The sequence below is a fragment of the Protomyctophum bolini genome, assembly GCF_963924005.1.
Source record: "Protomyctophum bolini genome assembly, chromosome: 7".
NCBI classification, from domain to species: domain Eukaryota; kingdom Metazoa; phylum Chordata; class Actinopteri; order Myctophiformes; family Myctophidae; genus Protomyctophum; species Protomyctophum bolini.
Window position 1 is genome coordinate 11,296,828 of NC_137868.1, and position 26,540 is coordinate 11,323,367.

Below are 26,540 nucleotides of genomic sequence, written 5' to 3' on the forward strand. Positions count from 1 at the left end.
GCCTTTTATTGATAGCTATGATTAGCTACATATGATTGTCTTCCAAATTTTGCGGGAGTGGCCTGTTTTGCATTTGTGGTTTTAACTATGGTGTCACTATTTTGGTCAAATTTCAAATAAAATGTTATTTTAACTTTAAAAATAGCAGATCTACAAGGTATCATGATGTGATACATTTTTTACTTGAAAATGGGGTATTTCCCCTATGTGGCTCATACAGCCTATGATGTTTAAGTGGTTTATAACAATTTTAAATTGTATTCAAATGCCCTTTGTGTTTCTTTTGTCTTCTTAATGTTTTGTGTAAACCAATTCGAACTGCATTTGAAATGTGCTAAATTGTCTTGTCTGAATCAACCAGATTAATAAACACAAATACAAGACCATGTTGTACTTTATTTGTAATTTGTAAATATGCAAAAGTGTGGAAATTGTAACAGTGTATTGATCATGCTGTTCTTCTTTCTCAATGTGACATTTTCCTGAATTATTACCCTCCCTGAAAGGTTTGGGTAAAGATCCAAATAACTGTCCTTTATTCCATTCACACATACATACATTCAGCGATTCAGGAGTCAGTCAAAGACTGTCTGTCTGTCTGTCTGTCTGTCTGTCTGTCTGTCGTGCATTTTCATATCCATATCTGTTTTCAGTGCTCAGTAGATTTTCTGCAGTGGTCTGGGGTTTTCTGAATAAATTAGGCTCAAACAAGTGAAACAACTGAACAAGTGCTCTGATTTCCCTGTGGACTATAACAGTCCACAAATGCCATAATATGACATAACAATTAGCCTGCAGTAGATGTGACTGTTGAGAGACTTTGCCTGTTTTCAATGTAGCTCAAAATAATTCAGAACATATATGGTTGGGAACCGGTTCAGTTCTTTTTGGTTCCTAGTTTTTTAGTCCATGATCGAGCCAGAGCTCCAAAATTGGAACGTTAATTATGAATTGAGTGTGCAAAACCATACATTAAATAAGCAATATAGAATATGCAAATTAGGCATTATTTAGGAAAAGATAATATTATAATTTACTTACCTAATATTGATTCTATAGTATAAACAATTGAATATACTGGCTTTGCCCATTCAATTCATAATTAATGTTCCAATTTTGGAGGCCTGGCTCATGGACTAAAAACTGGTGGAAAAGGCGTCACAGAGAAAACCCTAGAGTCCTAGACCACAGAAAATCCACTGAATGTTCAAAGTTCAGGTTGTTTGGGTGTATTTGAGGTCATACAACCTAAAATAAAAACTATATAAAAATAATGTATTATTCATTATTGTTGTTGTTGTTATTATTATTATTATGCACGTCAGACTCAGTATTCGACTGGTAGCCTACCCCAAACGGAACCCCATATTATTTTATATTTTATATATATTTGACAATTACTTTGGCAATGCATGTTTTCTCATTCATTCCAATAAATTAAAGCTCCTTTGAAATGGTACCCGCGGTGGTATGGTACCCGCTCAAAAAGAACAGATCTCCATGCTAACAGCGCGTCGCTCCACGACGCGCTGTTAGCTTGTAGATCTGTTCTTTTTGGGCCCGTGACGCCCCCGTCGCGGTGCAGCAACAGCAGCACAGAGAGAGGAGAACACACTGACACGTCACTGACCGACCGGGGAGCAGGAGGAAAGATGGCGACCACCTACGAGAGATTCAACCTGTAAGTCCCAGCAGAGCAAATTACTTTCACGCTTAAGGTTGTTTTGTGTTCGCGACGCTGTACAGGTGTTCGAGGCGAATGCGACGGTTCCGTTCATGTAAACGTGTTGTCATTTCAGCCAACTATATAGTTGCCCCGGCGGGTACAGACAGAGATCCACTGTACCACAGCTATAGGCAATGCTAGCAAGTTAGCCACTGTTTACAAAAAACAAAAAACAAAGCAATAATGAATGGACAGAGCTGCTTTAACTGAAGGCCACCCTGTAACGCGCTACAATGTGCCTTCATTGTGTCCAGTGTACCGTAGTTATGGTTGATAATTTTGCCACCATGAATAGGAACTTGCTGTTCCAGCAGTAGTTGTAGTAAAACCTTGGTTCAGAAACAGCTTTAAATGGTCACATCTTTACAGGTGACGTGACGTTGTAAAAGAAGTGGGTGAAAGTGTACAGCTCGCTCCACCATTTGTAGTTTTCCAGGAAAGGGAAAGAAGAATAGAGGTAAAAAGAAGAGCAAAGTAAATAAGACTGGAGTGTTGCCTGTTATGAGGCAACCGCACGCACGTACAGTCGTACACTAACACGGATAGAACAGGTAAAATACATAAACAAACCCTCCTGATTAGTAGAGAGTGGCTCTGTACTTGGTCTGCTCCTTTTCCCTCTACAGTCACCTAACCTCTTAAAATACTGTTATGCAAGGTGTTGGGAACTTGTAGATCTGCTATTTTATGCTAATGTTTCTCAGATTCAAGTTCAAGTGGGTCCCCGACCCCCTGTTGAAGACCCATGAATGTAAACCCCTTGTGGTGTATTCGTTTCTTCCGTTCTTTTCGTATAGGCACACCACTCCAGAGAGGTTCTACATTGAGGCCTGTGATGATGGCTCCAATGATGTCCTTGCTATCGACAGAGTGTCAACAGAAATGACCCTCACAGGCAAGCATTGGTTGAGTGTGCTTGTTGATTACAATCGGCTTTATTGCCACATCACTGAGTTTACAGGTGTAGACAAGAAGGGGTTTTTTGTATTTTTTGTACAAGCTCTGTGTCATTTTCAGTTTTCAAAAATGGAAGCTCAGGTGTATAAGCTATATAATTATGATGATCTGCATTCTGCATCGTATATCATGCATAATTGATCAGTAATGTAAACCGGCTTGGTTGAAATGACTGCTCAGGGGAATGTACAGGAACAGAATAGACCTCATAAACTTGTGATAATTATGATCCAACATACACAGACTATATATATTCCATATTCCATGAAGTTAAGGTTTTGTGCTCATTGTTGCCTTTAAATCTGTGAACATGTTACTGTTAACACAACATATGTAAATATTACATATCAGCCTACCTGGAAAAACTGGATTAAAAATACCTGCTCGCTGCATAAACTATTAAGGAAGACTCCTCAGAGTCTTAGACAGAGACTAAGAAACGTTTATTTATGTTTATATGCTCATAAAGCGCCCTGTGCTCAAAGTGAGGGGTGCAAAATTAGCAAATGCTTCAGTCCTGGGACTGAAGTGCTATATGACATCTGCCTACCTAGCATGCGTCGTGGAAAGCTTTTGCAGAAAAGGCCGTCTCTCTTTGCCAACACACTATGACTGATTTGCTGCTGCTTGTCTCTGTTCCCATCTCTAGTGAGGAAGGACATTCCCCCCTCTGCTGTGACGAGACCAATATGTGGGATCATGGGGACGATTCGCTTGGTAGCTGGTAAGTTCAGTTGGCATGAAAGAGAGAGAAATTCTGGAGCAAAACGGCTGTAAAACATGGACTATTCCCTGTTGCCATACCTGTTAACAAATAAAATAAACATAGGGACCTCACTGCATCTGTAGTGTATTTGATAGAGCATAAGTACCTTTTGCTTAATAATGGCAATACTTTAGAAGACAAGCTGATAGTCTTGCATTCACACCAACCTTTTTCTCAGGCATGTACCTCATTGTCATCACAAAGAAGAAGAAGGTGGGTGACCTCCTGGGCCATGCTGTGTGGAAAGCCCTGGACTTTGATGTGATCTCGTATAAGAAGACAGTGCTACACCTGACAGACAACCAGGTAGCCGCCCTCAGTCTGCAGGGCTCCTATGGGTTGATTTATTCAACTTATTCGATCAATCGAGAATGACGTTTTCATAAAAAATTAAAAATACTTAAAAAAAAAAAAAAATCAACAAACCAATGTCCAAGTCTGCTAATCAATGATTTTGTGTAATATATTAAATTGAGTAGCTTTATAAACCGTTGCAGCCCAAGCTGACTTTACTTTTGGACAGACTGCACTGCAGTACAAGGCGTTCTTGTAATAATCGTGGTATGCAGTCATTGAGAGTGACAGGCTGAGACACGTCATTTCCTCCTGTGGTCTAACATGCAGTGCAGTCATTTCTGGTAAGGATAACACACGTGTTGTTGCAGATCAGTTGCCCATTTCTCTGAGGCGGATTCTACACAATGTCTTCCAAAACTGTTTTCTAAAAAATAAAATAAAGAAAATGGACTGCCAGAAGCAAAGATTTGTGTTAAAAAATATTCACTTTTAAAGAATAAATCTAAAATAGCAGATATACAAGCTTGCAGCGCGGCATGAAGTGCAGCTTGTACATCTGCTAATTTTGAATCGTATACATTTTTGAAAAGTATAAAGTAATACTTTTTAGCTAGAATCTAAAATGGTCTTAATAGGTTAATTGCGTGAGAAAGCTTGGTGTTGAGTTTGTCTTCTGCGTAGACTGCATTATATGGTAGTGTTGGTGACAGACAGTGGTTCTAGTGCTTGGCAAATAGAGAGGTAGAAAACAAGGTGCTGTCTGACTTAACAAGAAGTGCTTTCAGTTAGCTAGCATCACGTTTCACGGCTGCTACAGTGAAGTCTTTGTTTTGTCCATGACTGCTGGGCAGCGTGCCAATTTGTTTGACTGCATGGTTTACCGATTGGCCAAATATGACACGCTGTTATACTGCCAAATCTTTTGTGGCTCAGGCCACTAGGGCTGGCACGTTTTCCATAAACAGAATCAATGTACTGCAGCATAAAGGCAGCAGCATTGGCCCCTACAGGCAAATGCAACAGACTAAATTCTGCAGATTGTTAGCTATTATTACCTACGAAGACAGCCGCCCAGAAGGCACAGAGGTTTCCTGTGTAGCCTACTGTACGTGTAGGTACGGTAGGCTACGGCAGGGGTTCTAAACATATTTGTCTGGGGACTCCCGGAAATGCTTTAGCTGTGTAATATTATTATATGGATTACAAGTATTAAAACTTTATGATGTGTCGAGTATATTATATAGTAGAGGAGGCTGAACAAACAATCAAAACGGACACGCACATCTATACCTATAGGCTGGGTGCTGGATCAAAATGAAGTCATGTAAGAAATGAAAAATCTGCACAATTAAACACTCAATTAAAGTTCTCACAACACTCAATTAAAGTAAAGATATTTGGGAGCCTGAATTGGTGTGCAGACTTTTCATTTTGAGTATATTATATAACATGATATATGCAATAACAGTAATAGCTACTGTATATGAGGCGCATGCAAGATTAATGCATTACTTTGAAACGAAGAATAGTTCTTTGTATAATTAAACTTTAGAACTTGTCACTGCTCTCTCCTCCACAGAGATGTACATAATTGCAATTTCTTTTAAAGTTTTGTGCCAGCCTGAAATCCAGCGAGAAGTCTTCTCCCTGCGAGAAGCATTTTTATCATGTCTCCATACAGTCTCACTAATCTTCAGCTGTCACTGAATGTTATCTTATCATGATTGAGAAATGCAAAGGTTATTTAGTACCAAAGGTTTGTCTCTTGGGAGTAAAGTAAATTAGAAAAAGATGATATTCAAACACTTTGCTCATCATCACACAAAACGAACGTTTCGACCAGACATGGTCTTCTTGCCTGGATTGTCTCAATGTGAAATGGGTTATGCACCACACACTTTTTTGACGTGTCATTTTAGGACTCTAAAATAACACCACACACATAATAGGCACATCATTTATTGTTCTCTCTGTTCAGTGCCTTAACTTAACCTCTCACCTCTAAACCTCTCTTATCAGATGCAAGACAACAAGGGGTTTTTGTCGATGCTCAACAACGTCCTTCACACAGACGGCTTCTACTTTGCCACAGACTATGACCTGACCCACAGTCTCCAGCGCCTGGCTAACACCAGCCCGGAGTTCCAGGAGATGAGCCTATTGGAGAGGGTAAGCCTGTGTGTGTGAGAAGAGCCTATAGGAGAGGCGTAGCCATCTGTGTGTTAGAGAGGAGAAGGGAGGAAATATTAGTGCAACACTTAAGACATAAGAAGACTACAGTTAGACGTTTATTTATTTATTGTACGAACTTTCAATGGTCTTTGAGATGGTCACACCATCTCTCCTGCTCAAAGTAAACAGAAAATCAATTAGCAGATGGGTCATCAATTTTTCTTCCAGTCAGGAGAAAGAACCCATTCAACTTCGGTTTCATAGAGTTCCAGTTTTTATTTGCCCTTTTTTGTGTTTCATCACTTCAAATTTCACATGTTTGTCCTGTATCGCCATAAGTTCTCGCTCCTCTCACCTGAATATATTATTATTTTCTGTTTAACACACAGTTTGAGAGACGGGCAGGGATACCCCTGTTACTGAGCGCACACACTATACAACAATGATTAATGATTATTTTATGTTATTGTCGCACAATTTCAACTATTCAGCAGAAAGGCTGTCCAGAGCAGGTGTAGTAGCGGCTTTACTTTGAGCCCGAGTGTGTGACTATAATACTGCATGCTGACCTCAGCTCATTCTGACCTCTTCCTCCTCCAGGCAGATCAGCGCTTCGTGTGGAACGGGCATCTCCTGAGAGAATTCCTCGCACAGCCAGAGGTTAACACGACTCATCGTTGTATTTGGTAACATTTCGTTGGGTCGGGCGGAAACCTCATTATGTCAAACTGTCACTTTTCAGGATTCAAATTCAGACATAGCAAAAGTTTTGAGCATTGCAGATCTGCGAATCTTGATGCTGCAGTTTGATCAAGTAAGGCGTTAATTAATTTACGAAAAAAACACAGAAAGTTAGAATATGGAGATAAGAGGTTTCTGCCCGACAGCAACGATTTATGATAGGGCTGGGAGATATGACTCCAAATCTATCTTTGTCTCAATTGCGATGAATGAACTTCTATACATTTTTGTAGGGAAAATGGCAGATCTACAAGCTCACAACATATTGCGACAGGGCACATTGTGAGCTTGTGTGTCGGCTATTTGTGCATGCCACCATTATGAAACGACGTATAAAGGGCCTTTCAAACGTGACGCGATATAACGCGCCTTAATGCAGGGCTTAGTACTTAATCAGTCTAATTTATTTAATCAATTATATAAAAGAAAAGTTTATTGTTTCAATTTTTTTTTCTCTATATATATATTTCTATTAATTGCCCTAATTTATATTTTACATACACATGTTCATAGTTATATTGCAACTTAATTTAACTTGAGTTTTCTCATTCTCTTGCAGTTGCACAAGTTTGCCTATCCGGTTATGCACGGCTGTATCCTTTTCTGAATGATGCAATAGCTTCATTACTGTAACATATTATTCATTATTATTATAGTAAATCTGTGTAACCTTTAACTGTTTCAGAGAGTCATGATATTTGTTTTGCTTTAGTCCCCTGTGCTTAGCAAGTTAGCAGCACGATGTCATGCTGTTTTCTGTCTGGGCCACTAGAGGGAGACAAAGACCTGCAGTGGGATTGGAAGTGTACCAGGGTGACCTAAGCTTTCATTCCTGTGCAGATTGTTAACTAGAGATTGTACAAAGTAGATAAATGACAGCTTTACTTCTGATACAAAGTGATTAATAGGCCAAAATATTAACACCATGCCTGGTGATAAGTTGACACCCTGACCATGACTGTTATCTTGCTTGTTTACTGCTTTGGCATTAGGCAGTTTTTATACTGTATTTACGAACTTTAATGGACTCCTGTCCACTTTTTATTGGTTTATTGTTAGGTTAATGGCGGATAGATTAAATGGTCATTATTTATATGATGCATTATATCACTGAGCAGGGTGTGTGTGAGTGCAGAATCCTGTGAGTCAGTTGGCAACCAGTGCAGTGGCCTTGTGGTTGGTGTCCGCCCTGAAATTGGGAGGTCGCGGTTCGATCCCCGGCCGGGTCATACCAAAGACTCCATGCCTCCCCTGCTTGCACTTGGGATCAAGGGTTGGTTTGGGGTAAGTCTCTGTGACATACTAGTGTCATGTCCAGGGGGTGTACTTGTACATCAAGCTGCCTCCTGCTACTGAAACAGGAGACCCATGGCTTGGCAAGGCTTACTTACTTTACAGTGAGTTAGTGAGGTTATATATCAAAACATATTTATTATAATAACCCCACAATAAGACCTGTTGTGAGCTTGTAGATCTGCCTTCTTTATGTTTTATATTTTTTATAATACGGTCATTTTTTTAATAAATAAAAATGGGTCAGATCATCGGCAACCGGTGGTCTAGGTCCAGGACAAGGGTTCCCAAACCTTTCAGGTTGCTGCCCCCAAATAATAATCACATTTGAACTGGGGACCATTTAGTTTGACTGAGCTCCATATTAGATGCACGGTGCTGCCACCCAGTCCTGTCTCAACCGTTGAATCCTTAACCCACATGCCTGTCCAGTCATCATAATGAGGTCCTGCTGCATCAATGGCAAGGTCTTTGAATGGAACATCGTGTCCAGGAGGAGCTGCTTCAGAGCCGGCGTTCGCTACTACGTCCGAGGTGAGTGACTGGCTGCACCACTGTCCATCCTACAGGGGCCATTTTGCTGCACCACTGTCCATCCTACAGGGGCCATTTTGCTGCACCACTGTCCATCCTACAGGGGCCATTTTGCTGCACCACTGTCCATCCTACAGGGGCCATTTTGCTGCACCACTGTCCATCCTACAGGGGCCATTTTGCTGCACCACTGTCCATCCTACAGGGGCCATTTTGCTGCACCACTGTCCATCCTACAGGGGCCATTTTGCTGCACCACTGTCCATCCTACAGGGGCCATTTTGGGGCTCTCGCACTGCGCCAGTGGCAATTAACCTTGTGCACATTGCCACTTAACTTACCTTGTGCCTGTCTAGACAGCCAAGGCCCAGGTTAGCTTTTGACCATGACTTCTAACCAGAAAAAGGCCTGGGCCTGGTTGTATACTGTAGCACTGGTTCTCACATTGGGACCCGCAGGAGGTTCCAGGGTGTCCCCAGCAAAATGAGGAACAGTTTAAACACCTCTGCCCCGTTTCATTTTTGAGTGTACAACAGCACCAAAGTACAGTACCACGCAGCACCACTCAGTTCAGACGGGTCAGATTTTTTAAGCTATTGATAGACAATGTACAATTTAACTAGATTGCCTCTTTTCTTGTGTGTTTTTTTTTTGGACAATTCTCTTATGGGTGGACTTGGGACATAATCCAACAATTTGTGGGTCCTTAAGATGAACATGTTAGAGAACCCCTGCTGTGATACCCCCCCCCCCCCCCCCCCCTGCAGTGCCCCCTCCCCTCCCTGCTGTGTTACTGTGTACTGTACATGGTATGCAATAATAATTGATAATGCCACCCTCGGTCTCTTCCAGGCATTGATTCAGAGGGCCATGCTGCTAACTTTGTGGAAACGGAACAGATTGTGCAATACAACGGTGGCAAGGCGTCGTTTGTACAGGTGAGTCACCAGGGCTAGCATGGCTGGTTCAAAGGAACACACTTGGGTCGTTCTTGTTTCATGTTGTTTTACAAGCTCACAACAAGCTTGTAGATCGCTTGAGTTCGGCAAGACACCGCCATAAGACAGATTTTAAAGTTCTCAGTCTGAAAACACAAGTCACATCTGACCACTTCGAAATAATAGTGTGGACAGTCGGTCATAAAGATTGTTATTGTAAATAATCTCCTCGTATGGGAATTTCTCTGGAAGGAGTACCTGAATGATGCCATTGCTACTAGCCAATGGCGTGCTGAGCATTTGTGACAGCGCGAGGATAAGATACTGCGAAACAAAGCATGTATTTTACTACAGTTCTTTTCTTCATGTAAAGAGCTTAGCCAACCAATAACGCAACGTAAAATAAGTGAATACAAATACAATAAGAGAGAAAAAAAGGACATTTAATTAATATATTAACCATATCAGATCCCAATATATGAATACAAGTTGGTTCCAAAAGATGCGTTTTGAGTTGAGCTGTATGACATAATGAATGTGATGCCCCAGTGACATAATGGTCATTACTGGAGGCTATGTTTTAATCCCATGCTGTGTTTTCTGAGTGAGGACCTGTCCTGTACTTAATGGGGGTTAAACGTTGAGGCGATGCAAGGTATCCCTGTGTGGCCCCAAGGTCATTACCGGAGGTTATGTCACATAGCATGACTGCTGGTACTTTTCCACACACACTCCCAACATGTCCTTTTATTGGTTTTCTCCCAAAAGTATGACATAGTTAAAAATGTATGAATGAGATCAGTGAGTGAATATTTACCTTATTGTGTGTGTGTGTGTGTGTGTGTTTTTTCACAGACTAGAGGCTCTATCCCCTTATACTGGTCCCAAAGGCCCAACCTCAAGTACAAGCCAAAGCCACAGATTAGCAAAACAATAAATCACGTAAGTAGTTTTGATGTTTGCTTTCAATAATGGTATCTGCATGCAAACAAAGCCTGCTTTGCATGCATACTGTATGTATACCATCCTCGTTTATTCTTCCTATATTCTTGTCTCTATAGATGGATGGATTCCAGAGGCATTTTGACTCCCAGATTATTCTCTATGGAAAACAAGTGATTTTAAATCTGGTAAGATGGGTGCAGATGGGTACAGTCTTTTCTTTCTCTTTCACAGTATGCAATTAAATTCCAGTACTTCTATGCTACTACTAGTAGTACTTCTATGTTCTCTTTCCTAAGCCATCACTGAGAAGTATTCATCATAGACCACAAAATGTATAACACTTTAACCCCAGCATCCGTATTCTGGAGGGAACATTAGCCAAAAGACTGCAGATCTACAAGCTCACAACCCGCTGCAAAGCCACGCGTTGTGAGCTTGTAGATCAGCACGTTTTTTGGCAGAGGCATTTTGTGTGAATGGTCTCCAAGTACACAGCCAAGGTTTGAGTGGTTAATAATTAATAATAATAATAATTAGCTGTTAAGCTAGATTGCACATGGTCCTATGTGTGTTTCTATGGGATGGGTTTATGCTAGATTGCACATGGTCCTATGTGTGTTTCTATAGGACGGGTTTATTATTAATTTCATGCTATTGTCTCAGATAAACCAAAAAGGCTCCGAGAAGCCCCTGGAGCTGGCCTTTGACAAGACGGTGACAAATCTGGCCAACGGCATGATCAAGTAAGGACCCCACATTCTGTACTGTAACAACCATTCTGTAGTTTATGGCAGCACCATCCCCAGTGTTTTAGTGACATGTGTTGTAACATGGCTCTCTCTGCCGTGCTGTGTCTTTCTTTAGGTACATCGCGTTTGACTTCCACAAGGAGTGCAGTCGCATGCGTTGGCACAGGCTACAGATCCTGGTGGATATGGTTGCAGAGATGCAGGATGAATTTGGGTACGTGTGGATTATTAGAGCCCCAAATGACGGCCCGGTATATCGGCCATTGTTTATTTCACTTTATTTTTACAACATCGGTATCTGGGCATTTACATCACATATATGTTTTATTTTTCTCTGTTCCATGCTTTCTCTAAATATTCTGCAAGTGCAAATATCTTGTGTAAAAAAAAAATCCAAACAAGTTTCTCTGTGTCGCTTAACCATATCAGATCTTTTATACCTATTATATATATTTTTTTTTTACGTAGCTCATGGTATAAGGGGAAAAGAAAATGGCTCCAGAAAATTGTGACTGGGGGGACTATGGGGGGGGCTGGCTTAGAGCGGGAGCTAGTGAAGTTTGGTTTACATAGAAGTCAGTCAATTGGGTTTGTGGGGACCCCCCCCCCCCCCCCCCCCTGGAGCCGTCTCTGCTTGGGATGTCCACCGAATTCCTTTTTTGGGGCGACCAGAGAGCCCCTTCCTGAGGGTGGGTAGCTTTGGTGAGGTGACGGGCGTGTTTCCCAGGTTTATCCATGCATGCGTGTGTGCTGCTACAGGTACTTATTTCCCAGGTTTATCCATGCGTGCGTGTGTGCTGCTACAGGTACTTCCTGGTGGATGCTGACGGTAGCGTGCTGGTGCAGCAGGAGGGCATGTTCCGCAGTAACTGCATGGACTGTCTGGACAGAACCAACGTCATCCAGAGCCTGCTGGCCCGCCGCTCGCTGCAGTCACAGCTGCAGGTGAACACAACTTTTAACCTTTATCTCCGTGCTTCTCAATTCAAGATTATTCAATTTCCAAACATTATCGATATTCTTTTTGAATAGCCAACATATAAATGGAAAAAGTAGTTAACGGGTGTAATCGAAGGCCATGGAGGCGCTGTAAACGGCCCCTAGTTATCACTCAACGCAGAATCAAATTGAAATAGTGGTGGCCAATGAGATAACTCCAAACATTCACACCGCCGACCAATGGTGTAACCGCGTAACCACCTCATTCACAGGGTCACAGCGACCCTGTCAATCATTGACTCGGTCAATCAGTCGGAGACTGGTGCGTTCATACGTCTGTGACCTGGGCGTTGTAAACAACAAATGTAAACAACCCATGAAATTATGTTTTGTCATAACTGCATAGCTTGTTACTATCAACATGACCTAGATTTGTGTGCAGGTTCCACCATTACGGTTAACTTTCAGCTGTCTGTCGGGGACAGCCGTGGACAAAGGGCTACGGTCTGACTGTGGCAATGGACTTTGAACACAAGTAGCTTGGCTAAATGGGGCTCGTAAAAACAGTTACAGTACGCCTTTATGGGTCTTTACCACAGGTGAAGGTCTCCCTGAAGTGGGGTTTTCTCAGGACCTTCTACTTCACTCGGGTCAAACCATGTGTAAATGTTTGTGTTGTGGAATGAAGGGTCTTCACTGAGCTTATTTATCTCCATATTGAAAAAGAATTGAGATGTGATTTGATTTGAGCTCGTCAATCTGCTACGTTTGAATTTGAATCCTGAACAGTAACAGATTTGGACATAAGACGTTACCGCCCCAAACAGAGACGGTATTTAAGTTCTTTGTTACATCTGCCCTGTGGAATTTTAGTTTATAAAGGCAAAAGGAAAGCGTAAAATTTACTTTAATGTTCAGAGCCACAAACACAATTAAATCGTTAATCGCAATTATTCGTATGACAATTAATCATCAAGTATAAAAATTGTCATGATCATGTCAGCCCTAGATATCAGCAGGGCTTTGATATTAACAATAAACTGTCGCTAATACAGCCAACCTGGTTAGACCTGGTGTACTTGATATAGTGGAGTGTGTGGAGCAGTGCTGTGCAGTTTATCCAAAGTAATAATAGAAACTCAATGATTTTCTCAATTATGTAACCGTGGAAACTTAGCAATTAATTAAAACATCCTAATGGGTCAGCCTTAATGGGTCAGCTGTTGCACCTTGACCTCATCTCCTCACCATTACGCAACGGTTAATATAAGTAGAAGACTGTACAGGTCGTGTGTGTGTGTGTTTGTGTGTGTGTGTGTGTGTGTGTGTGTGTGTGTGTGTGTGCACGCGTGTGTGTGTGTGTGTGCACGTGTGCGTGCGTGCCACGTAACTCGAGAAACATTTTCCCCACCGACTTGAGTTGGCCAGATACACCATTGTCCAGAACCGCCAGAAAAGGCTCTGGCCGTCTCTGCCAGTGGACCTAATGAGCCTAAGTCCCCAGTCACACCTGTACCATTTCCAGGCTCTGCCTGAGCCATATTGCACTCTTCAGACATTCTCCACATTCTCTCCGTGTACCACTGCACAAGGACTTACAGACGGTTAAAACGTGCTATGACAACAGATGCAACACGTATTGCACCACTAGGGAGGTGTATGCATTTCCAATTTTCATTGCATCGTTCCCAATCCCAAATAGGCCGGTGCCCGACTGGTACAGGTCTAGTATTATACTTGAATAGATCTTCATCCCACCATCAGTCATAGTTATTATAATAGTAGTTTGTTGTGATAAATATTTTGGTAAATAATAGAGATTATACTTTCACTGAGCTGGAGTTAAGAGTATGGCTGAGCATCGAACCCATAATTGATACCAGTATCAGCATCAGTGCACCCCTATCTGTATATGCTCAGGCCAGGAATGCCTTGAGATTGTTCCAAATGTCTGGATTAAAAACCCATTAAAAACCCAGTAAGCTTCCTGGGTTATAATAATAATAACCCAAAGTGTATTTAAACCTACAGAGAATGGGAGTCCTCCATGGCCAGAGGGTTGAAGACCAGGCAGACTTTGAAAAGATCTACAAGAATGGTGGGTTTGTTCTTCTTGATGATTTTCAAATAATAATATTATAAGCTGGCCACGTTCTTTCTAATTACAGTATTTCTACTCCTGTCCTCATAACTAATATTTCAGTTTTCATGTGTACCTTTTCTTCTTTACTCGACCACCCTCACACACCATGCAGCGTGGGCAGACAACGCCAATGCCTGTGCCAAGCAGTATGCCGGTACAGGAGCCTTGAAGACAGACTTCACAAGGTGAGCACTGAGCAGCCAATGACGTCAAACCAGCCCCCAGTAGGACGTAAGGGCACAATGGACACCATGTGAATATGGCCAAAAACTCTCTCTACTTAAGTCCAGCATGGCAGTCTAATTGTGAATAAAAGCAAAATATGAAGCATCTCTGTCGGGTGGAAACCAAAAACTGTTACCTTTCAGGATTCAAGTTCAAAAATAGCAAAAGTAGCAGATCTACAAGCTCGGAACGCATTGCTTCGCGCCACGTTTTAAGCTTGTAGATCTGCTATTTTTGATGCTTTCGTGTGACGCTGTAGTATGATAGAGTAGGGCGTTAATTTGCAGAAATACATGTGGAGATAAGAGGTTTCTGCCCGACAGCAATGGTTTAACCCATTCTGACCTGAGATCAGATTCATACGAGGTTTCCACGGGACACACACTGGTCTGATGAACCCATTCTGACCTGAGATCAGATTCTAAAAATGTCAGTCGTTCTTCGAATTTTTCAAAAATAGCAGACCTACAAGCTCGTATCGCGCCACTCGGTGGCGCGATATGAGCTTGTAGATCTGCTATTTTTCAATAGCTAAAGCATAACATGATGCTAACACCAAAATGGGTTCCCGGTCAGAATGGGTTAAGAAATGTACCTTATGCAATGGCATATTTACCAGAATGTGAACAGTTATTTATATAAAATCACGACGATCATGATTACCTTCATCACTGTTTCTCAACATCTTGTCCGGGAACCACCTGGTGTCCAAGTGGACCCTTACGAGTTTGTAACTCTGAACCAAAACCATTTGAGAAATGGAAACCCATTTTTGGTTCCATTTGTACACCCTCAGAGTTAAATGTAGATTGGGATCCCAGAAATTAAATCCGTTTCTTTTAATCAAATGTGGGTCACTCTGTGCCCTAAGATGCATAATAGAGGGTGACATCATCACCAAACCAGGAAGTTATGTAGGAATAGGAACGCCTGGCAAAAAACTACTTTCTGGCCTTGACAGCCCATACATCCAAACCGAAAAGTCCTATCTGATTGCATTAAACGACATTAAACAATGTTAAACTCACTTTGCATGTTGCTTTGCCATTCACTTTAAGCATGCACATACCCTCTATGCTGGGGGTCCTTGAAAGGGTTGATCATCATCACTGATGTAAATGTCTGTCGTCTGTCTGTCTGTCTCAGAACAGGGAGTAGGACACACTGGGGTCTGCTGATGGACGGATGGAACTCCATGATCAGATACTACAAGAACAACTTCTCTGATGGATTCAGACAGGTGTGTGTGTGTGTGTGTGTGTGTGTGTGTGTGTGTGTGTGTGTGTGCGTGTGTGCGACTGTGCGTGTGTGCGCGCGCACGCTGTATGTCTGTCCCTCTCTCGGCTCTCTCTCTGTTATTTATTTCCATTGAGTCCCACAGCTGTGTTTGTCAAAGTGCCTCCACATTCCCCTGCTGTGCAGAGCTGTCACAATTCCTCCTCCAAATCCTTGATTACAGTTTAGCACTAGCAGGAAGCATCTATATCTGTTCTTCATGGCGGTACGGGTAGATGATGATGATGATGATGACGAGCCTTTAAATTAAAAACATCAAAGGTTTGGGAACATTATTGATGCTTGCTCATCTTACATCTTACATTTTTCAGGAACATTACATTTTTAACACAATTCTCTTATGTGGACCCGGCATTGAGAAACACTGACCCTGTGTGTAATGTTGGTCAGCTGGTTCAAACCATTCAGGCCTGTTTGGGCTATACCACCAGGTGTAGGCAACCTTAGGCACGGGTACCAACATTGGCACAGGGGAGGGTACTCGACTCACTGGCGTAAGTGTGTTTTTAAATGTAAGTTTCCACACATCTGTATGCACATTCATTCTACATTCATTCATACTATGAACTAGGGATGGAACGATATGAAAATTTAGATTATTGTGACAAAAATAATTGCGATTAATTGTTAAAACGCACCGTGAGTCTAATGATCATTACAATGTCCCGATATGACAGACAATATATTTTTTTGTAAAAATAAGGGGAAAAATGTCCAACAATCCAAATCTGGGGTGGGTGGGTGGATGTTGATATGACACGCTGACTATCAAGACAATAAAAACATGGCACTTGAAGTGAAAAGAAGTTTCCAGGCCCATGGACTGTCACTACACTAACCCCATGGACTACACTAACCCTGAGCCTCTTCCATGGACTACACTAACCCTGTGCCTCTTCCTCCACGCAGGACTCCATCGATCTGTTCCTCGGCAACTACTCTGTCGACGAGGCAGATATGACCACGCCCCTCCGTGACCCCAAAGACTGGAAGTTCCTTACAGTAAGCATGTGATAAGAAATGATAATAATAAGACCGCTGTAAATGCTACGGATACAACACATGTTTTGGATTAGAAACACAAGGAATAAATGTCTGCTTTAAAGAATACCACAACACTGTGATCACACTCTGATACTATACACTGTGAATGCTCTAGCACTTTATATTATATACATTCCCTGATTGCAATTTTGCACTGATCTCTTGTGATACTCTTGTGACTTGTACTTTGCTGCTACTGTGTATTGTCTTTTGTGTGTCTGTTTTTAAAAAGCGTTGATGTACTAATGCACTTTTGCCCAAGACAAATTTCCCCTCGTGGGACAATAAAGTATATCTCATCTCATCTCATCTCATAACTTAACACCGAGATAAGCACAGGCAAACCACAAACTGGTGCAAGCCTTCCTCAGCGAGTAGGACAATATTTTTGATATTGAAGATTATACACACAATCTGGACAACGGATGTCATCTTTGCAGCTGTGCTGATCAAGATTGGTACTGTTTTACCTGCCCTTAGGACGAGACATGGATCTCGCAGACCTTTCTAAATGTCTAAATGATTCATGTAACCCTTTTAGAAAACCGCCTGGAGCTCCAATATTCTTCAACAATGCTAAGAATGTCCACAGAACCTGTATTTTACTTTTTTCTGATATTGAACTCTTCTGAGCCATGCATGCACCCGGCAGTGTGGAGTTGTGCTTGCATTTCTACTTTGACATGTGTATAAAAATGTCTCTTTTCTTCCCCTCTTCCTAGTTGCCCATCATCATGGTGGTAGCCTTCTCCATGTGTATCATCTGTCTGCTTATGGCTGGTAAGACTAAGACCCCCTGAGTCTTCTACACCCCACCTTGTTTTCCATGTAATACATTGAAATAAAAGCAGGTTTCACATAGCCACAATCTCCGAATATCTTCTATATAGAGTCTGGAACTACACCTCCATCTGTTTGTCATTTCTGTTCACAATAATATATTTTACAATATATTAATAGGTTATTTTTATTTCCATTTCTGCTAAGCAGCATGCTATACATGCTTAGATGATTTCTAATTGTATTAGGATAAATTTGCGCGACTGTAAAGACAAAACGGAAGTGTGGAGGAGACTGTCCAGACTGTATGACGGAAGCATTTGTAAATTGCGAGAGGCAACAGTCTGGCACCGCGAGACTATAAAAGCGCTAAAGACTACATGTAATCATTCAACACTGATTTGATTTCAGTCATTTGGATGCCCTAGAGACCAGCATGTACTTCTCTTGGCTAACTTTGGGCTTTCTACTTGCGGTGGCATCATACACTGAAAATATCTGATCTACAAGCTAGCAAGATAATGCAGGTTACCAAACATCTTCCATAAACCATGGTCACAGGTATTTTGTTAAAAGACTCAATTTGTGATTTCTTCCAACTGTTTGCCTGTATGTAGATTGTAGAACAGCAGTAACATAGATTTATATAACGATTATATAAGGATTTCACGAATTGCAGATTGGGACTTAGCTTAACAAAGGCTTTTTTATGGTTTTATCCCTGATATTATAAAAGTGGGTAAAGACCTCACATACAGTGTGCTGTTTCATTGAAGTAACACTGGAGACCGGTGTCCCACCAGATAACGGGCTGTTAATTTTGTCAACTAAAACTACAGTATGACAATAAAATCCATCGAATGCCTTTTTTTAATTGATGAAAACAAAATAAAAACTAAGCTATGATGACTAAAACTGTGACTAAATATGTTAACAATTTCCATCAACAAATAAAAACTCGTCTAATATTCTAGGGAGGGACTAGTGCAGTGGTGTTCCTTGAGGGGGTCCCAGGTGGTCCCCAGATAAACTTAAATTATGGAGAGTTGGCAACAAATTGGACCCTTATATAGATATTTAACTCTTGAGAGTGTAAAATGAAACCATTTTACCGTAAGAGTTAAATTATTGTTAAACTTGTGCATTACTTAATTTACAATTTACACAATTAGAGAATTTAGAAGAATTGTTATATTGATCAACGTTTGCGTGTTATCTCTCCTAATGGTACCAACCAACCATCAATACAGCATGGAAATATGGAATTGTAGACAAAATCTTATCCAACGACAACAAAATATTCGTTCGTTTTTGGCTTGAGAGGCTGAATGTCATCAAATGGTGGTCCGTGGCTCAAATGCTGAATACATAATGGTCCTTGAGATGAAAAGGGTTGAAGTGGACAAGAGATCCAGTATAATGAAGAAAAGTCATTTTATGCTCAGCTGTGTGAGCGAGTCACGCTCCGAAAATAGAAGATGTACAAGCTCACAGCACGTCAAAATGAACACTGGTGGGGGAGTCACTGACTCGATGTTTTCCCCACACCTTGCAGGTGACACGTGGACCGAGACCTTGGCCTACGTGCTCTTCTGGGGCACGGCCAGCGTGGTGACGGCCGGCGTCATCCTCTTCAACGGCCGGGACTTTGTGGACGCGCCAAAGCTGGTGCAAAAGGAGAAGATGGATTGAATGTGTGTGTGTGGAAAGCAGCTGGGCCCCGCCGACCTCTCCTTCTCCTCATCCTCCTCCTCCACGTCATCATCGCTTTACCCCCAGCACCAGCGGGCCTGGAGCCTGTACTGACTTCACCCGAGATGCAGGGGGGTTCAGGTCAGAGGAAAGGAGGAAAGGAGAGGGACAATGCATTCTCACAACACCCGGGCCGTAGAGTTGGGACGGATTTTTTACCATACGGCAGCGTTTTACACGAGGGGACGACAGACCGCAACGTCTCATGTTGACAGGGCATGTGATTTTTAAGTTTCTATCGCTATATCGGTACGCAACATATATACGGTTCGCTGAGTCGGCTGAAGCGACGTGTCGCCGCGGCCACTCCCTTCGCCTGGCGGCTCGTCCGGGCGGCGCCTCGTGTTGTCTCCGTATGGTCCGATGTCGTCCCAAGCTGTCTGTCACCATCTATCTACTGGAGAGTGAGAATAGTTTTTGGAGAGGAGCGTGTCGCATGCGGGGCGAGAAGGAGGTCATGTGTAAGACATTGCTGAGCAGACTGATTATGCATTGGCTTGCTGCTGTCCACACACCATTCATATGAAATACTCTGGATGGGGGGGGGGGATGACCCCCCCTGTCCATATAGGTTTTACTGTATAGGCTGTACCTTCCCATTTCAATGGAATTCATCCAAACTCACAAGGACTCCCATGCAAAAGAAAACCAACAACAAAACTTAAAAAAATATTTGTAAGGGATCTATGTATTGTTATTTTTCTTGTCTCTTTCATTTTCATTTACTGTTGCCAATATTATGCCATATCCTTGCTTGTTGCCAATATGCATAAATATATATATATATATATATATAGAGTTATGTATTGTGCCCTTAGTGGCTGATGTCAAACCAATCTGCTGTGTCTTAGAAGGGCAGCTGTTCCGTGGGACAGGATGATCTGCCCTGAAGGTTCGCTGTCTCAGTACGGGGGTCGGGGGAAATTATATGAATCGTTTTTAACCGTTTTGTAGGTGGTGTACCAACGCCACCACTTGTGTGTCATTTTGTCCATGGCTTATTTCAAGTGCATAGATAACAATTTACAAATGAGCATGAGATATCTAGAAACTGAACCGAGTTGCTCTGCGGGGTGAATTTAAACAATTGTTTTTGGTAAAGGATTTTCTCCTTGAGCCTACATTTATGCTTCTGTGAAAAAAAGTGTCCTGCGCCAACTGAAAAGTCAATCATTTTTCTGTTAAACGTTTTTTTGTCTAGTGACATTGTCACGTGCGTCTGTGACACTTTTTTCACAGAGGCAAAACTTGGGCTTTACACTACCTACTCTACATGAATGTATTTCTGTGATCTAGCCTTCCACCCTGCAAGGGAGAACGTAACAAAGAACAACTGAAAAACGTACTTCATAGGGTAGAACAGCTTTGCACGCTGTCTGGAAGATCAGAACACAGTCTGACTCTAAGGCATTTCATCAGCACTCCAGTCTCATGAATGGAGCAACACTTGACCAGTACAACCAGTGGTTCTCAACTCCGGTCCCGATGGACCCAGCTGACTGCACGTTTTCCCTTATTGTATACTTAATTCACATGATGTCCGTGATCTACATCAGTGATTTCCAACCTGGGGTCCGTCTGGGCCCCACTTGGGTTGGTTCGGGGTGCGCCAAAGATGGAAAGATTGGGCAGGCTCGTCTGTGAGAAGCTGGTCCAATTGCTGATTTGGTCTGCTTTCAACTTGGATTCTCTGTTTTGGCTCATTGGAAAATTGAAAATCACATTCAACTCTATTTTCAACCAAAGAAATCAAAATGTGCAGGTCTCAGCTTTTGTCTGTTGTAAGAAGAGGGGGGTCTCCAAGGAAGGAAAGGTTGGGAATCGCTGGTCTAAATCAATACTCGGGGGGGCCTTTGGGAACCGCAGTGAGAACCACTGCTGAAGAAGGCTCTAAGTCAGCCCTGACACTGACTAATGTCTTCTTGGAACAAACGGGACCAATGTCCGATAGTTCAAGACTTTTAGTTCTGATGGTTCCTAATTCCTATGAGGAAGGACCTCATGGTGTCATTGTTGCAGGGTGTGGAGAAATGGATCCAATGGTGGCATGTTGTCTACTGTATGCTCGGTTTGGCTGTCCGTCTACCTGCCTCTCAAGGCTCTATTGTGCCTCTCTGTCATTCCCGGACTGACTGGCCCCCACCCTCAGCCATGGCATGGTCACGGTGTGCACCAAAAACAGGAAATCTACATACAAGAGAGAAAGTGAAGAATGTAGCCAGGTTTATACTTGTCATATGACTTCATTTTCTTTCTCTGTCATTTTCAGCAATGAGTGATTTCCGTCTAAACCATTTTCCTGGTTCCAATTCAATTTACCTCTGTCCAACAGTCATTGTGGTGGTGCTAACAGTCATTGGGGTGGCCATGAAGTTAGTTCATGAGGGAGAGACTTGGGGCTGGGCGATATGACCTCTAATCAATATTACGATTATTTCAAACGTTAAGATTATTTTTAATTGATCTACAAGCTCACAGTGTGGCTGTTAATTCAATTCAACCATTGTTCCACAGTATAGGCTAATACAGGGTTCCTGTACGTGGCTCATCAGACTAATCAATCTAGTCGATTACATTATTTGTCGTATAATAAGAAATAAAAGTATATCAAAAACCAAAACCTGCTCCTTGATTATTCGATTTGCCTATACATGAGCAAGATTAAGCCGGTTCTTTGTTCTAAATGTTTTGATATATTTTCAGTTAATTGCCCAGCCCTACTGTCTGATCTGTCACACTGCTCTTCTGATGTCAAGAGTGGCAGCAGAACGTGAGAATGAGGAATCACATTGTGTGTTCTCTCCTGTAAAATGAAAAATCACACCCGTGTGAACTGAGTGGTGCATCCCCCCCCCCCCCCCCTCCTCTCTCTCTCTTTCTCTCTCTCTCAGCAGCACTGTCTCTCGCTCGGTTTCTGGCACAACAGCCTCTAGTGGTACTCGTAGTCATACTGGTGCTCATTAACGTCACATAGGTAGGTGAACACGGACATTGCTGTTCCTTGGAGTGGTTGCACCACTCAAAAAAGACATAATAGAGAATTGAGGAATCAAATGTAATGATGAACATAGTTGAGGACATTACAGTCCTGCCGCCCAGGAGTGTCTTTTCTTTCCACTGGTCATAAACGATGACATTTCAAATGTGTTCCAGTAATAAGCACAGCAGATGATTAGTACTGTAATGTGGTAGTTATTTGTGTGTGGGGTTGTCTTTTGTTTTGGGGGTATGAAGAATTTGGACCCAGGACACTAGTATTCTATTAATCTATTCAAATTTAAGGCTAGTTATTGCCTGGTACAGTTTTGAAATTCTGCCATAGCAATAGGTATTGGGGCCCTCATTTGATTGTTTAATAATTTGTTGATTTGTTATTATATTGTTTGTGAACAGGCACCGGTGGTTGGCTGCGTAGCATTGTCCGATGTACCAATAATTCAACATATCCTACCCCTAACCTATACCGCACGTGGAAGCCAAGGGGGAGTCTTCTTCCGGACGCTACAGGCACGTAGTAAATCTAGTACATTATGTGAAAGATGTCATTACTTCCACATTGTTTAGCCTTTTGTTTTCTTAGTTACTCATGACATAATTCCATGATGGTTAGTTAGCTTGTTTGCTCGCTTGGGGGATAAGAAAGAGGGAAAAAACAGCTTAAAATGCCAATCCAGATTAGCATTAACAACCAGACAAACATAACCAGAGGGACATGCTGGCTGTGCTGAGCAGCTGGGGGTTGACCAATTAAGACTCGTTTTGTGTCAATTAATACAGTGTTGGACCAAAGGTCTTAGGTGATCCCCTGTGTAGGCCTAAATGAGTGGATGAATGGTATTTCTAAAAGTAGAATTTGAAGACTCAACCCCTGTCATGAACTTGCTTTTGTACAATATAAAAAAACAAATGAAATACATAAATAATATCGTAGCATCCCACGGTGTGTGTTGGACAGAGGAAGGACTTCCCAGCATGCCTCTGTGTGCAGACACATTTCTGGTTTATTTTTATTTTATTGTCATTTAATTAAAGCAAGTTCACCTTGGGAATGTGTTGGAAGAGAAATCTGTGAGTTTCATTGTTCTGTGTCGAGATCAAAAGGAATAGTCAACACAACAGCTTGCTGCTCCACACGGCTAATATGGTATTCGTTTCGCATTCGGGTTCTTGGAAACGCCCTCCAGCCACTGCGTTAGTTTTACTGAGGTTAGGTTTAGGTATGCTTTACTGAGGTTAGGTTTAGGTATAGTTTTACTGAGGTTAGGGTAAGGGTTAGGTTAGGTATAGTTTTACTGAGGTTATGGTTAGGTTTAGGTGTAGGCTGTCAATCACAGCGACTGGCCAGTCACAGCGCACCATTTACTCAAATGCGAAACGGGTACCATATCAGCGCCACTAGGGGATGGTTTGCCCCACCTAGCTGTTTAAGAGCAGGAATGCTGCAGGTGAAGTAAAGTTCAGTTTGACTTGAGGCTAGCCAAGAAGAACATCAGGGGAGAGCTGTGAGCCACGGCCTCATTGAAGGAGGCATAGCCTGTAGCAGTGTTCTTAAGATCCTGTTTGTTTTTCTTAAAGTTTAGCCATCAAGTGTTCATTTTGTTTCCAGTTTTTTGAGTGGTGCAACCACTCCAAGGAACAGCAATGTCCGTGTTCACCTATGTGTTCACTAGATGTGACGTTAACCTACCTATGTGACTATGAGCACCAGTAGGGGCGCTGTTGTGCCAGAAACAGAGAGAGAGAGATAGTGCTGCACTGTTGCCTGCTAATGAGAGAGAGAGGGGTGGGGGGAGGGGAGTTGCACCACTCAGTTCACACGGGTGTGATTTTGATCTTGAACTTTTGGAGCACAGAGAGACAGAAATCTCCATACTGTAAATGGGCATAAAAGGGACACAGACGGATGGGTGGAACGGGTACTTTGACACGGGTACAACGGTATTGCATAGCCGGGTGGGGCATGGATCTCCAACTTCCATCCTTACCGATTTGGTGCTCTACAGCCGGGCACCAGTCTAGTGATAGATAATCAGGAACCAATTGGAACCTTGCAGCCAATAAACCAATGATGTTAAAATGGTGAGCAGTTATCTAATTTGATAAGAGTTAGATATTTATTTATATAGAGCGTCACATATACAACTGGCCCTTGGCAGCAGGGCCTAAGGGAAGTAATAAATGTTTAATAAAGTTCACAAAAGATACTGTAGTTTTAAACAGTTTTTTATTTATTACTTAATACAAGGGTAAAAATGTACATGGGTAATTGGAATGTACTGATGATCCCTATATTCGACCAGCTTTTCTATCTACACATTCACATTTCTTCTTTCTTTTTCTCCATTCTGTGGTCGTCAATATATCCTATCTTTGAAAATAACAAAAACAGTGGTAATATCAATGTGGTCTAGTAAAGTAAATGAACAGGGCAGGTTTTGTTCTTTCGTCGTTCGATTCATACTCCTATTTTAGAGCCGAATAAAAGTCGGTTCGGCTCTGTAGAGCCTACAATGTGACGTCATTTGAGGTTCGGGGGGGGGGGGGGCGGGTACCGTGCTAAAGTCGCCTCTTCGGTGCTACTGAAAATTTCTGACTAGCCGAAATCATTTCGGCACCACAGCGCCGAAACAGCGATAAAATAGGAGTATGAATCGGCCCTTAGAAATCATTTATCCATCAATTATTAAAACTACGGTAAATAATTCATTACACAGTATAAAGACAATATAAAAACACCTTGGCGAAATAAGAGAAGTTAATAAAATACTTGGATTTGGCAACATTGTATTTTACAAACACCTATTCACAGACTAAAAACAATTCAAAAACAGAATAATTATGGTACAATGGTCACGCATGAAATGATGTCATATTAATTTTGGCTTGACAAAATGTTCTTGAATTCAGCCGTGGCTGACTAAAAACAAACCATGCAGTTTTACCAGGCAAAGGTCTCACAGTATCCAAACACGTTTGGCACAAGTAGAAGTGCTAGTGCCTTAATGTGCTTTCTGGTGTTCAGTACAACTCTTGGATATATTTGGCAAATCTTGAGTTTTGTTCACATACTTGGTAGAAAAGATAATAGCCCTTCATTGACAAAAAAAAAATAAAAAACACAAAACAGATGTTGGGATATTTTCTTCCCTATGTACTTTTTTGCATGACAAATAGTCGGATAGATGAAGCCAATCTATAAGATCACGAAAAGGTACATGTACATTTACCCAAAAGGAAATGCACGACTAGCGATCCCCCAACTATACAGGAAGAAAAGTTATACTAGAACCAGTGGTGGAAGAAGTCATCACATTTCTTAAGTAAAAGTAACAATGCCACAATATAAACATACTCTGTTACAATTAAAAGGCCCATATTATAAGTATAAGTACAAAAGTAAAGTACTCAACCTTTTCTAAATGTATCAAACTTTATGGAAAATAGCCAATTTACATGCTCACAAAGTGTCGCTCTGTCATGCGTTAATTGTGTGCTTTTTCTTTCTTTTCCGAAAAGCCAAAGTATAAAATAGGGCTTCAATAAGAGTTACCTCTGATATGTAATGGAGCAGAAGCATTGAAAAATGGACATACGATCAAGTAAAGTTAAACTACCACAAAATTGTACTTAGGTAGGTACAGTACTTGAGTAAATGTACTTAAGTTAAAGGACATTGTTTTTTTTCAACCAAGGTTCATGTTTTAGGTTGTTATTAGAGAAAGTAGTGAGTGTGTTTTATCGCAATTTTATCTATTTTTGACAGGGGGGCGGGAGCTTTCGAACATGGGGCTAAATATATATATATATATATATATATATATTTATTTTTTTTACAAAATTGTATGGCGATTTCTTTATTATTATTATTTACTATTGTCCTACTAGACCCCAGGAAATCTGGCCACAGTAGTTGGTTTCCGTGACTACGGGCTGTGTGTCGTAGGCTCAATATGTCAGTTTGTCACTCCGACAAACAGAAGCGGTTCCGTTTGTCTGTGTTTTTAAATAAATGGAACACTGAGCCTGCGTGCGGACCGTTTGTCCATCACCAGGCAGCGAGGGACTGGATGTGCACAACCTACTCGTTTTTAAATGTACTTTAGTTACCTTCCACCACTGACTAGAACAACACAAGTGTACAGAGACCAGCCTGACATACTCATACAGTACTCACTACTCAATGAGTACATACAGTAATCACATTTACTGTTGAATATAACTTGCAAAACAAACGAAGAGAGAT

At 41.7% G+C, this 26,540-nt stretch overlaps 1 protein-coding gene across 2 annotated transcripts; it reads left to right on the plus strand.

Annotated features, from left to right (window-relative positions):
• The first annotated feature begins 1,639 nt into the window (after positions 1–1,639).
• sacm1lb (SAC1 like phosphatidylinositide phosphatase b) lies at positions 1,640–23,342 on the plus strand. 2 transcript variants are annotated; one of them, XM_080769055.1, is made up of 20 exons: positions 1,640–1,681; positions 2,524–2,621; positions 3,333–3,407; positions 3,628–3,755; positions 5,766–5,915; positions 6,519–6,578; positions 7,219–7,252; positions 8,385–8,486; positions 9,339–9,424; positions 10,280–10,366; positions 10,486–10,554; positions 11,033–11,112; positions 11,234–11,332; positions 11,925–12,063; positions 14,089–14,155; positions 14,313–14,385; positions 15,572–15,665; positions 16,631–16,723; positions 17,488–17,545; positions 19,101–23,342. In XM_080769055.1, exons 1-20 carry the CDS (start codon positions 1,653–1,655, stop codon positions 19,235–19,237), a joined length of 1,758 nt encoding a protein of 585 aa, XP_080625181.1. In that variant the 5' UTR covers positions 1,640–1,652; the 3' UTR covers positions 19,238–23,342. The 2 variants fall into 2 exon arrangements, with proteins under 2 accessions (XP_080625181.1, XP_080625182.1); XM_080769056.1 differs by lacking the exon at positions 1,640–1,681 and adding an exon at positions 2,200–2,277.
• The last annotated feature ends 3,198 nt before the right edge of the window (positions 23,343–26,540 follow it).